This window comes from Lathamus discolor, unplaced genomic scaffold (genome assembly GCF_037157495.1).
Source record: "Lathamus discolor isolate bLatDis1 unplaced genomic scaffold, bLatDis1.hap1 Scaffold_59, whole genome shotgun sequence".
In the NCBI taxonomy this organism is placed as follows: domain Eukaryota; kingdom Metazoa; phylum Chordata; class Aves; order Psittaciformes; family Psittacidae; genus Lathamus; species Lathamus discolor.
In genome coordinates this window covers 9,329-23,199 of record NW_027069379.1, presented here as the reverse complement: position 1 = coordinate 23,199, position 13,871 = coordinate 9,329, and the positions used below count along the sequence as shown (strand labels likewise).

At 67.6% G+C, this 13,871-nt stretch overlaps 1 protein-coding gene across 1 annotated transcript; it reads right to left on the bottom strand.

The window, feature by feature from the left end:
* Window positions 1-317: 317 nt before the first annotated feature.
* Window positions 318-12,414, bottom strand: SIPA1 (signal-induced proliferation-associated 1). Its single transcript, XM_065664770.1, is given in 22 exon segments — window positions 318-1,214; window positions 1,800-1,863; window positions 1,970-1,997; window positions 2,000-2,026; window positions 2,239-2,337; window positions 2,473-2,565; window positions 2,851-2,915; window positions 3,012-3,248; window positions 3,899-4,170; window positions 7,632-7,683; window positions 7,685-7,977; window positions 7,979-8,020; window positions 8,022-8,190; window positions 8,578-8,735; window positions 8,881-8,984; window positions 9,586-9,615; window positions 9,618-9,771; window positions 10,291-10,476; window positions 10,850-10,971; window positions 11,693-11,896; window positions 11,990-12,278; window positions 12,370-12,414. Coding segments are annotated over 22 exon segments (2,883 nt in total). The 3' UTR covers window positions 318-1,064.
* Between the last annotated feature and the right edge of the window lie 1,457 nt (window positions 12,415-13,871).

The following is a 13,871-nucleotide window of genomic DNA, read 5'->3' as shown; positions in this document are numbered from 1 at the left end:
TCTATAAGGGAGGGGGCTATAGGGGGTGGGGGGCTATAGGGGATGGGGTTACAGGGGATGTGGGCTATAAGGGATGGGGCTCTACAGGTTGGGGCTAAAGGGGATGGGGTTATAGGGGATGGGGCTATAAGGGATGTGGCTATATGAGGTGAGGGCTATAAGGGAAAGGGGTTATAGCGGATGGGACTATGGGGGGGCTATAGGGGATGGGGTTATAGGAGATGGGGCTATATGGGGTGGGGGCTATAAGAAATAGGGGGCTATAGGGGATGGGGCTGTGGGGCTGTAAGGTTTCATCTGTCCCCTCCTATGGCAGCTGAGGCTGAAGAGGCCAAAGGCTTTATTGGGGGGGGATATCCCCAGCGCAGCCCCTCCCAGGGGGGCTCCAGTGTTACGGGGGGCGGGAGGGGGGGGCACGGGGGTTGTCACAGCTTTGGTTTCACAGTTAGTGGGGGGTGGCCGGGGGGGGGAGGTGAGAGTGCACGAGGTGAGTGTGGGGAGAGTGTGAATGGGATGTGAATGGGTGCTTGTGAACAGGGTGTGAATGGGGTGCACAAGCTGTGAGTGTGCACAGGGTGGGGGGAAAGTGTGAATGGGGTGAGTGTGAATGGGGTGCACAAGGTGTGAGTGTGCACTGGGAGGGGAAGTGTGTATGGGGTGTGAATGGGTGCTTGTGAATGGGGTGCACAAGGTGTGAGTGTGCACGGGGCGGGGGGGGAATTGCAGAGGTGCTTGTGAATGGGGTGCTTGTGAATGGGGTGAGTGTGAATGGGGTGCACAAGGTGTGAGTGTGCACAGGCTGTGGGGGATAAGTGTGAATGGGTGCTTGGGTGTGAATGGGGTGCACAAGGTGTGAGTGTGCACAGGCTGTGGGGGATAAGTGTGAATGGGTGCTTGGGTGTGAATGGGGTGCACAAGGTGTGAGCGTGCTCCGCGCATGCAAGGTGCGCGCACGCCCGGCGTGCACAGGGAGCAAGCGTGGCCATGCCCCACGTGCGAGGGTGCTGCCGGCAGCCCCAGGGTCCTGGGTGTCCCTGACGGGTGCTGTGGGTCCCACGAGGTCCCTATGGGCCCGGGGGGGGCCCCGGGGGCTGCAGCAGCCGCGTCACTCGGCTGAGCTGCGCCGCGGCGTCCTCCTGCTCCTGCTGCAGCCGCCGGTTGCTGCGGCGCAGGGTCCGCACCTCAGCCTGGAGCCGCTGCTGCGCCTCCTGCTCCTGCCCAGGGCGAGAGCGGGGACACCGTAGGGACCAGAGAGACCCATAGAGACCATAGAGACCCATAGAGACCCAGAGAGACCCATAGAGACCCCATGGAGACCATAGAGACCCCATAGAGACCATAGAGACCCATAGAGACCCAGAGAGACCCATAGAGACCCCATAGAGACCATGGAGACACATAGAGACCATAGGGACCACGGAGACCCATAGAGACCTCATAGAGACCCCATAGAGACCATAGAGACCCATAGGGACCATAGGGACCATAGAGACCCCATAGAGACACCATAGAGACCATGGAGACACATAGAGATCATAGGGACCATAGAGACCCACAGAGACCATGGAGAGCCAGAGAGACCCATAGAGACCATAGGGACATAGAGACCAGTGAAACCATAAAGACCCATAGAGACCAGTGAAACCACAGAGACCATAGAAAGCATTGGGACCCATAGAGACCAGAGAAACCCATAGAAACCAGAGACACACAGACCCACAGAGCCCCATGGACCCCAGAGAGCTCCGCAGTGCCCCACAGACCCCCCCAGCCCCCTCCAGACCCCCCCAGCCCCCCACCTCCTGCAGATCCTCCTGCAGCCGCTTCAGCATCGCCTCCAACTGCGCCACCTTCTCCGAGAGGCTGCGGGACCTGGGGGGGGGACACAGGGCTGGGACCTTGCCTGGCCCCCCCCGACCCCTATAAGCACCCCCCAACCCCCCCCCCCATCCATACTCATCCTCAGGGCTCCCCTGGCTCAGGGTCTGCTGGGCCCCGGTGCCGGGGGGCTCTGGGAGCTGCTGTCCTGGAGGGGAGGATGAAGATGTGAGACCCCCCCATGGGGGGGCCCTGAGACCCCCCCCCCAGCACCCCTTTAGGAGCCTCCCCACCCCCACAACCCCCTCTGAGCCCAAGACCCCAGAACCTCCCCTAATCCCCAGCCCCCCATGACCCCCCCACGACCCCCCCAGCCCCTCATGGCCCCCCCCAGCCCCTCATGGCCCCCCCCCAGCTCACCCCCCCGCTCCAGTGCCTCCAGGATGCCGCTGCAGGCGGTGGCCAGGCGGGCGATGGCCTCCCACTCCTCCTCCTGCGGCTCCCCGGTCCCCGAGAGCACTGGGGGGGGGACACAACCATGGGGGGGGGACACCCCCAAAGGACATGGGGACCCCCGGGGGAGGGGGGGGATCCCCTGGGACGCAGGGCACGGGGTGGGGGCAAAAGGGAGGGGGTTGGGGGCACGGGGCCCACTCACGCCTGCCCAGCGAGTGCCGCAGCGAGGGGGCGCGGGGGGGGGCCGGGCTCCGGGGGGGTCACGGGGCCGTCGGTGTCCGGGGGGGCTGCCTGGGGGGCACGGGGTCAGTTGGGGACATGGGGGTCACAGGAGGTCACAGGGGGTGGGGGGTCACAGAAGGGGTGACGGGGTTACATGGGGGTCACAGAGAGGTCATGGGGGTCACAGAGGGGTCACAGGCAGGGTCACAGAGAGGTCACAGAAGGGGTCATGGGGGGGTCACAGAGAGGTCATGGGGGTCACAAAGGTGTCAGAGGCAGGGTCACAGAGAGGTCACAGAAGGGGTCACGGGGTTACACAGGGGTCACGGGGGGGTCACGGGCTCTCACCGTGTCACCGGGGGGGGAGGGGCTGTGGTGCGGCAGGAGGAGGTCGGGGGTGGGGGTCAGCCAGGGGCTGCCTGCGGGGTCACAGGGGTCAGAGGTCAAAGGGGGGTGCCGGGGGTGGGGGGAGGTGCCCCAGGGAGTCAGGGTGGGGGTGGGGGGGGCTCACTCACGCGCCGGGGGGGGGCTGGGGGTCCTCGGCCAGCGCCAGCGAGCGCAGCAGCCGCAGGGTCTCAGGACGCAGCCCCCCCGGGGGGGGCTCCGCCCGCCCCCCCCCCGCTGCTGCCCGCCGCTGTCCCCGGAGTCGCTGCTCCCCCCGGAGTCGCTGCTGTCCCCGAGCGGCGCCCCCCGGCTCCCCCCCCGCGCCCCGGCCCTGCTCCAGCGACAGCGCGTAAAGCTCCGAGAAGCTCCTGGGGGGCACGGGGGGGGTCCTGGGCCTGGCTCCACTTGGCCCCGCGTGCCCCCATTCACCCCCAGCAGCCCCATTCCCTCCAATGCCCCCCCATAAGCACCCACAGCCCTGCAATGCCCCCCCCATTCTTCTCCTTTATGCCTCAACCCCCCCCAATGCACCCCAAGCCCCTCCGCAAGCCCCCCCATCCCCCAACCCCCCATATATCCCAAATGTCCCCATCTCCCCCCACCCCCCCACCGCCCCACTGCCTCCATTCCCACCCATTCCCCACAATGTCCCCATCTCTCCCGTGCCCCCCCCTTCCTCCCATCCCCCCCATCCCTCCCCTTCCTCCCATCCCCCCCATTCTCCCCAAGGTCCCCACCTCCCCCATTCCTCCCATTCCCCTCAATGTCCCCCCCATTCCAATGTCCCCCCATTCCCCCCAAAGTCCCCATCCCTCCCCGTCTCCCCCATCCCCCCCATTCCCCCCAATGTCCCCATCCCCTCCCGTCTCCCCCATCCCCCCAATGTCCCCATCCCCCCCAGTCTGCCCCATCCCCCCCCATCTCTCCCATTCTCCCCAATGTCCCCATCCCCGCCAGTCTCCCCCATTCCCCCCAATGTCCCCACCCCCCCCATCCCCCCCAGTCTCCCCCCCCTCACCGTCGGGGCCGGCCGTCGCGGTCGGGGGGCAGGAGGGTGAGGGGGGCCTTGGGGCGGCGCAGGAGGGCGCGCAGGCGGCGGGGGGGCAGCGCGGGCAGCGGGTGCTGGGCCACGCGCAGCAGGCGGGCGCCGGGCCGCAGCCCGGCCGTCTCGGCGAAGGAGAAGCGGGTGACGGAGGTCACGACCCCCGCGGCGTCCACCGAGAAGCCCGGGTGCCCCCCGGCACCGCGCGGCAGAGCCAGCTCCTGCGCCTCGCAGCCCCGCGTCACCGCCTGCGGGACACGGCACGGCCGTGGGGGCACCGCATGGAGCCCATGGGGGCACTGACCATGGGTGACACCGCATGGACCCCATGGGTGACACTGACCATGGGTGACACCACATTGACATCCATGGGTGACACCGCATGGACCCCATGGGGACACTGACCATGGGTGACACCACATTGACATCCATGGGTGACACCGCATGGACCCCATGGGGACACTGACCATGGGTGACACCACATTGACATCCATGGGTGACACCGCATGGACCCCATGGGGACACTGCATTGACATCCATGGGGACACTGACCATGGGTGACACCGCATGGACATCCATGGGTGACACTGACCATGGGTGACACCACATGGACCCCATGGGGACACTGACCATGGGTGACACCGCATGGACCCCATGGGTGACACTGACCATGGGTGACAACACATGGACCCCATGGGTGACACCGCATTGACATCCATGGGGGACACCACATTGACCCCATGGGTGACACCGCATTGACCCCATGGGGACACTGACCATGGGTGACATCGCATTGAACCCATGGGTGACACTGACCATGGGTGACACCGCATTGACATCCATGGGGGACACCACATTGACCCCATGGGTGACACTGCATGGACCCCATGGGTGACACTGACCATGGGTGACACCGCATGGACCCCATGGGGACACTGACCATGGGTGACACCGCATGGACATCCATGGGGGACACTGACCATGGGTGACACCGCATTGACATCCATGGGGGACACCGCATGGAGCCCATGGGTGACACTGACCATGGGTGACACCACATGGAGCCCATGGGTGACACTGACCATGGGTGACACCACATTGACATCCATGGGTGACACCGCATGGACCCCATGGGGACACTGACCATGGGTGACACCACATTGACATCCATGGGTGACACCGCATGGACCCCATGGGGACACTGACCATGGGTGACACCACATTGACATCCATGGGTGACACCGCATGGACCCCATGGGGACACTGACCATGGGTGACACCGCATGGACCCCATGGGTGACACTGACCATGGGTGACACCGCACTGACATCCATGGGTGACACCACATTGACCCCATGGGTGACACCGCATGGACCCCATGGGGACACTGACCATGGGTGACACCGCATGGACCCCATGGGTGACACCACATTGACCCCATGGGTGACATCGCATGGACCCCATGGGTAACACTGACCATGGGTGACACCACATTGACATCCATGGGTGACACCGCATGGACTCCATGGGTGACACTGACCATGGGTGACACCACATTGACCCATGGGTGACCCCCATGGGGTGACCCAACTCGACCCTGTGATAACCCCAACACTGACCCCACAGGGCACCAGCACCCCACAGCCCTGCTCCATTGCCCCCCCCATTGTCACCCAATTGCCCCTATTGCTCCCCATTGCCCCACAGCCTTGTTCCATTGCCCGCTGGGCTCTCTATTGTCCCCCATTGTCCCATTACCCCCATCACCCCAATTGCCCCATTGCTCCCAATTGCCCCCATTGCCCCATTGCTCTCCATCACCCCCACTGCTCCCCATCACCCCCACTGCTCCCCATCACCTCATTGCCCCATTGCTCCCCATCACCCCCACTGCTCCCCATCACCCCCATTGCTCCCCATCACCCCCACTGCTCCCCATCACCCCCACTGCTCCCCATCACCTCATTGCCCCATTGCTCCCCATCACCCCTATTGCTCCCCATCATCTCATTGCTCCATTTCTCCCCATCACCCCCATTGCTCCCCATCACCCCCACTGCTCCCCATCATCTCATTGCTCCCCATCACCCCCATTGCTCCCCATCACCCCCACTGCTCCCCATCACCGCATTGCCCCATTGCTCCCCATCATCTCATTGCCCCATTGCTCCCCATCACCCCCACTGCTCCCCATCATCTCATTGCTCCATTTCTCCCCACCACCCCCATTGCTCTCCATCACCCCCACTGCTCCCCATCATCTCATTGCTCCGTTTCTCCCCACCACCCCCATTGCTCCCCATCACCCCCATTGCTCCCCATCATCTCATTGCCCCATTGCTCCCCATCACCCCCACTGCTCCCCATCATCTAGCTCCATTTCTCCCCATCACCCCAATTGCTCTCCATCACCCCCACTGCTCCCCATCATCTCATTGCTCCCCATCACCCCCATTGCTCCCCATCACCCCCACTGCTCCCCATCACCGCATTGCCCCATTGCTCCCCATCATCTCATTGCCCCATTGCTCCCATCACCCCCACTGCTCCCCATCATCTCATTGCTCCATTTCTCCCCACCACCCCCATTGCTCTCCATCACCCCCACTGCTCCCCATCATCTCATTGCTCCGTTTCTCCCCACCACCCCCATTGCTCCCCATCACCCCCATTGCTCCCCATCACCTCATTGCCCCATTGCTCCCCATCACCCCCACTGCTCCCCATCATCTCATTGCTCCATTTCTCCCCATCACCCCAATTGCTCTCCATCACCCCCACTGCTCCCCATCATCTCATTGCTCCCCATCACCCCCATTGCTCCCCATCACCCCCACTGCTCCCCATCACCGCATTGCCCCATTGCTCCCCATCATCTCATTGCCCCATTGCTCCCCATCACCCCCACTGCTCCCATCATCTCATTGCTCCATTTCTCCCCACCACCCCCATTGCTCTCCATCACCCCCACTGCTCCCCATCATCTCATTGCTCCGTTTCTCCCCACCACCCCCATTGCTCCCCATCACCCCCATTGCTCCCCATCACCTCATTGCCCCATTGCTCCCCATCACCCCCACTGCTCCCCATCATCTCATTGCTCCATTTCTCCCCATCACCCCAATTGCTCTCCATCACCCCCACTGCTCCCCATCATCTCATTGCTCCCCATCACCCCCATTGCTCCCCATCACCCCCACTGCTCCCCATCACCGCATTGCCCCATTGCTCCCCATCATCTCATTGCCCATTGCTCCCATCACCCCCACTGCTCCCCATCATCTCATTGCTCCATTTCTCCCCACCACCCCCATTGCTCTCCATCACCCCCACTGCTCCCATCATCTCATTGCTCCGTTTCTCCCCACCACCCCCATTGCTCCCCATCACCCCATTGCTCCCCATCACCTCATTGCCCCATTGCTCCCCATCACCCCTATTGCTCCCCATCACCCCACTGCTCCCCATCACCCCCATTGCTCCCCATCACCCCCACTGCTCCCCATCATCTCATTGCCCCATTGCTCTCCATCACCCCCACTGCTCCCCATCATCTCATTGCTCCGTTTCTCCCCACCACCCCCATTGCTCCCCATCACCCCTATTGCTCCCCATCACCCCACTGCTCCCCATCACCGCATTGCCCCGTTGCTCCCCACCACCCCCATTGCTCCCCTTCACCCCCATCGCCCCCCATCTCCCCCCTCACCTGCAGCCTGGCCACCACCTGCGAGGCAGCTCCGTGGGGCAGGCGCAGGCCGAGCCAATGCCTGCCCATAGAAGAGCTCGAGGCGCCCCTCGGCGAAGGCCCAGCCCAGCACATCCCTGCAGGCGCAGCTGAAGAGCACCCCGGGCCCGCGGGGCGCCGCCAGCACGAGCCGCTCGGCGGCCACCCCGAGCAGGCAGGGGACGTCGGCGGCGCCGGGGGCGGCCCGGGCCCGGGCCCCCCACACCAGGGCCCCCGGCGGCGCCGCGGCCGCCCCGCAGCGCGGAGCCCGGCGCCGCCCGCCCAGCGCGGGGAGCAGCGGCCGGGCCGGGGCGGCGGGGGGGGGGCCCGGTGCCGTGGGTCCGCGCCAGCTCCTGCAGGTACTGGCGCCGGGGTGCGCGCAGCCATGGCCCCGAGCCGCCCGCCCCGGCCCGCGGCGTTCTCGCCGTTGATGGCCTTGGCCAGCAGGAACTCGCGCAGCCCCGCGCCCCCCGGGAAGCGCTGCCCCGCGGCCAGCGCCGGCCCGAAGAGCGGCGTCTCCTCGGGGCGAACCACGGCCACGCTGCGGGGAGGGCGTCAGCGGCGGCACCGGGCACCGGGCACCGGGTACCGGGCACCGGGTGGGGGGAGCCCCGCGGCAGGGAGAGCCCCGGAGGATGGGGAGAGCTCAAAGGGATGGGGAGAACCCGAAGGGACGGGGAGAACCCAAAGGGATGGGGAGAGCCTGAAGGGAGGGGGAGAGCCCGAAGGGATGGGGAGAGCCCGAAGGGATGGGGAGAGCCCGAAGGATGGGGAGAGCCCGAAGGGACAGGGGGACACCCCCTAGAAGCCACCCAGAAGACCTCAGAGCCCCCCAAGCCTCTCTGACCCCTGTCGGACCCCCCGATCCAACAAGCCCCCAGGAGCCCTTGGGTACCCTCCCCCCCACCGCGTTCCGGGCTGCCCCCACCTGTAGGAGGTGCGGGGGGTGCAGGGCTCGTGGGCCCGCACCACCAGGAAGATGTGCTGGAAGTGGGAGCGGAGGGCGCGGGGGGAGAAGGGCCGAGCCCCCGGCTCCTGGAACACGATGGTCACGATGTCATTCCCGATGTGCCGCTTCCGCAGCAGCTGGGGGGGGGGGGGGTCAGCACCCCAAAACTCACCGGGGGGACCCCACGGGGAGCCTGGGCTCCCCGGGGCCCCCTGGATATCCCCAGAGCTTCTTCATGGTCCTAAACACCCCCCCCCCCAACCCCCTGGGACCCCCCCGGACCTGCTGGGGGTTGCTGGGGGTGAAGGGCAGCATGGTGCTGACGTGGAACATCACCTCGTAGCCGTGGTACGTGGTGTACAGAGAGTGGGTGCCCGTGGAGTCAGCTGGGGGGGGGGGGCACAGGCTGCACCCCCACCCTGCGCACCCCAGCACCCACCATGGCCCCGTATCCCAGCGTCCCTGGATCCACATCCCCCAGGGCCCCATCCCTGGTCCCCCAGTGTCCTCCTATGCCCCTCCATGTCCCCCTATCCCCCAGTGTCCCCAGTTACACCCCTGTCCCTGTGTCCCCCACCATTCCCACTTCCCTACATCCCATTATATCCCCATGTTCCCCAAATACCCCCATGACCCTATATCTCCCCATATCCCCCCACATGTCCCCATATCCCAACATGTCCCCATATCCCCCATGACCCTATATCCCCCATGTCCCCATACCTCCCCATATCCCCCCTATCCCAACACGTCCCCATATCTCCCATGACCCTATATCACCCCATGACCCCATATCCCCCATGACCCCATATACCCTCATATCCCCACATGACCCCACATCCCCCCTATCCCAACATGTCCCCATATCTCCCATGAACCTATGTCCCCCCATGACCCATATTCCCCCATATCCCCCATATCCCCCCATGACCCCATTTCCCCCCATGGCCCCATATCCCTCCCATGTCCCCCCCCGGCCCCACTCACTGCGGGTGTCGAGCTGGGCGCGGTAATGGGGAAGCCGCGCAGGCGCACGCGGGTGCCGAGCAGGGCCAGGAACTGGGCGAAGGGCGGCCCCGCGCCCTCGTTGTTGTACATCTCCTCCTCGGAGCCCTGCCCCCCCCGGCAGTAGAGCACCCCACCTTGCGCTGGAAGCAGAGCTGGGACCGAGGGCTCGCATGGGGGTCACGCACCCGGGGCCCTGAGCGCCCTCGAGCGAGCCCCATCCCTGTGAGCCCCATCCCTGTGTGCGCCCCATCCCTGTGAGCCCCATCCCTGTGTGAGCCCCATCCTTGTGTGAGCCCCATCCCTGTGAGCCCCATCCTGGTGTGAGCCCCATCCCTGTGAGCCCCATCCCTGTGAGCCCCATCCCTGTGTGAGCCCCATCCTGGTGTGAGCCCCATCCCTGTGAGCCCCATCCCTGTGAGCCCCATCCCTGTGTGAGCCCATCCCTGTGTGAGCCCCATCCTTGTGTGAGCCCCATCCCTGTGCGCCCCATCCCTGTGTGAGCCCCATCCCTGTGCGCCCCATCCCTGTGCGCCCCATCCTTGTGTGAGCCCCATCCCTGTGCGCCCCATCCCTGTGCGCCCCATCCCTGTGCGCCCCATCCTTGTGTGAGCCCCATCCCTGTGCGCCCCATCCCTGTGGGCCCCATCCCTGTGTGAGCCCCCCCCGTTCACCCCCCCCGCTCACCCCCTGCTCATCCAGCTTCAGCAGGGTCTCGGGCACGGTGGGCACGGGGGGGGCGAGGCGCAGCCCCTGCACCCCAGCCCGGGCAGCGCCAGCTCCAGCAGCTTCCGGGGGGCACCCCCCGTGCGCCGGGGGGGCGGGCGCTGGGGGCAGCGACTCCTCCAGCACCGAGCCCCGCAGCGCCCGCAGCTGGGGGGGGAGGGGGGGGGGTCAGAGCGGGGGGGTCACGCACCCTCCGCACCCCCAGAGACCCCCCCCCCACCCGAGACCTGCGGGATGGGGACCCAAAGCACTTGTGGGGACCCCCCCTTCTGACTCCCGCACCCCCCATGGCCCTCTGTGACCCCTCAGCCCCCTCCCAGTATCCCATCACCCCCCAGCCCCCCCCAGCCCCCCATCACCTCCATCCCCCCCATCACCTCAATCGCCCCCAGCCCCCCATCACCCCCATCAGCTCCATCACCCCCACATCCCCCCCATCACCTCCAGCCTCACATCCCCCCCATCCCCTCCATCACCCCCAGCCCCACATCGCCCCCCCAGCCCCACATCCCCCCCGCACCGCGCTGGTGCGCAGGATGATGCGGTGCAGCACCAGGGGCCGTGCCCCCTCCTTCTCCTCCCGCCGCAGGGACACGGCCACGGGCCCCAGCACCGGGTCCTCCCCCAGGAAGTTCTGGTGCTCTGGGGGGCGAGGGGGAGGTCAAGGGGGGTGCCGAGACCCACAACTTGACCCCACAGCCCCCACAGCCCCCCATAGCCCCATCCTTGCGCAGGGACCCGCAGCGTGCTGCAGCCTCATGTGACACCCCATGACCTCATGTGACACCCCATGTCCACGTGTGACACCCCATGACCTCGTGTGACAACCCCATGTCCACGTGTGACACCCCATAGCCTCATGTGACACCCCATGACCTCATGTGACACCCCACAGCCTCATGTGACACCCCATGGCCACGTGTGACACCCCACGGCCACGTGTGACACCCCATGACCTCGTGTGACACCCCATGACCACGTGTGACACCCCATAGCCTCATGTGACATCCCATGGCATCATATGACACCCCATGGCCTCATGTGACACCCCATAGCCACGTATGACACCCCATGGCATCATGTGACATCCATGGCATCATACGACACCCGATAGCCACGTGTGACACCCCATGATCACGTGTGACACCCCATAGCCTCATGTGACATCCCACGGCCACGTGTGACACCCCATGGCATCATGTGACACCCCATGACCACGTGTACCAACCCGTAGCCTCATGTGACACCCCATGGCCTCATGTGACACCCCATGGCCTCGAGCCACATCAATCACCCCGATGGCCCCATGCTCGCCCCCCCGGCCCCTCTTTCCCACCCCACAGCCCCGCGCCCCCCGGCTCACCCTTGCCATAGAAGTACTTGCGGTAGTAGCAGGCGCCGGCGTCGCTGTGCTCGATGGGGTGGGGGGGCCGGGCCCCCGCCGGGGGCTCCTCCAGCACCGCCACGGCGCGTTCGGGAGGTGCCCGGGCCCGGGGGGGCCGCGGGGGGGGGCGGCCCCAGCCCCGGCTCCTGCTCCCCCCCGGTCTCGCAGCAGAAGCGGGGGCAGCTCAGAACCAGCGCCTCGGCCTCGGGGGGGGCCCCAGGGGCTCGGGGGGGTCCTCGGGCTCCAAGTGAGCGGCCGAGGCCCCCGAGGTGGGGCCGGGGGGGCCGGGGGGGGCCTCGGCCGGGTCGAAGAGGATGCTCTGCACATCGTAATGGGCGAGGAGGGGGCTCCAGGGGGGCCGCGGGAAGAAATCGGGGTCCCCCCCGGCGTCCTCGGGGCCCCCCCCCAGCCCCAGCAGCAGCAGCGGGTCCCGGAACCGGGGGGATGTGGGGCCGCCCCCCCCCCCCGCCGCCGGCTCCTCGTGGCTGTGGGCGCGGGTGCGGGGGGGGACCCCCAATTCCGGGCCCCCCCCGCCCCCCAGGGCCGCGTCGCTGCTGCTGCTGCGCTGCAAGGCGGAGGGGCCCCCCCCCCGGGGATGGCGGCGGGGACGGGACCCCCCGGCCCCCCCCGGCTGTGACGGAGGGGGGGGGACGGGCCGAGGGGCCCCGCATCTTGCGGAGGAAGAGGTCGTCGGACTGCATGGGCCCCCCCCCCCCCCGGCCACCAGGGACCCCCCCGGGGTACCCCGTTAACACCGACCCTCTGCAACCCCCCCCCCGCTTAACGGGGATCGCCTCCCCCCCCCCCCCACTATTTATCAATGGAAGCTTGGAACGGCCCTCGCGCCCCGATTGGCTGCCCGGGAATTCCCGCGTGCGGAGGCTCCGCCCCTTTTCCCACGGCCCCCCCTCCCGCCCGTTCCCGGTCCGGGTCAATGGGGGGACACGGGGGGGGGCTCCGGACGCGGCGTTCGCTGCGGGGGGGGGCGACGGCGGGACCTGGGGGGGGGGACAGGGACGGGGTCAATGGGAGGTCACTGACGGGGATTCCCCTCCCCCCCATCCCCATTCACGCCGTGCCCCCCCCTTCCCCCCCCCCCGCGGGTTCCCCTTCAGCACCCCCAAAACGGTGCTGGGGGGGCATCTGTGACTCATCCGGATGCCTGAGCCCCAAAGGGCCCCCCCCCGGGGCAGTCCCCAGGCTCCTTGGGGGGGGTCGGGAGGGCTTTTGGGGGGGGGGGGGTGGCTGCGGGGCCCGGGGGATGTGGGGGGGAGCCTTGTCCGCCCGCGGCTTCCTGCCCTGCAGGAGGGGTCGGCAGGAAACGGCCCCCCAAGTGCTGCCCCCCAAGTGCCCCCCCCCGCAGTGCCCCCCAACCCTCAGGGGGGGTCTCCCCGCCCCCATTTGCAGCCCCCCCCGCTGTGACCTTGTCCCTGGGGTGAACTCGACCCCCCCGCTGTGACCTTGTCCCTGGGGTGAACTCGCGCGTCCGGACCCATCCCCCCCCCCCCCCCCCACTTCCCTCCTCCGGCTGCAGCCGCGGGCGTCCGGCCCCCCCCGGCCCCCCCCGGCAGCATCCGGCCCCCCCCCCCGCGAGCGTCCGGGCCCCTCCCCCCCCATCCGTTTAATCGTCATTAACGGCGCTTAAGAGCCATTGAGGTAACGGGGGGGCACAAGCGGGGTGCCCCCCCCCACAGTGCAGGGACCCTGGAGTCGTGATGCCCCCCCCCCCCTCCGTGGGACCCCTCCCGAGAGGAGCGCTCGTGGGGGGGGGGGGGGGCTGGGGTCACTGCGGCCGCTTGCGAAGGGGGGGGGGTTGCACGAGGGCCGGGGGGGGGGCCACGGCGACAGCGCGGGGGCACGGGCGGGGGGGGGGGGCGTCCATGAGTTGGGGGGGGCTGCGCGTGCAAGGCCTTGTGCAAGAGCCCCCCCCCCCGCAAACCCCGTCCCCCCCCCCTGCAAAACCCCCGTGCAAAGCCCCCCACCCCTTGTGCCCCCCCCTTCGTGCTCCCCCCGCCCCGCGCCCCCCCCCCTTTCACCCCGCACGCTCCTACCTCGGTCCCCTCGTGTCGCTGTCACCGGCCGCGGGGCGGGGGGGGGGGAACGGGGTGGGGAGGGGGGGGGGCACCGGGGGGGTCGCGGCCGCTCTTTGTTGGGGGGG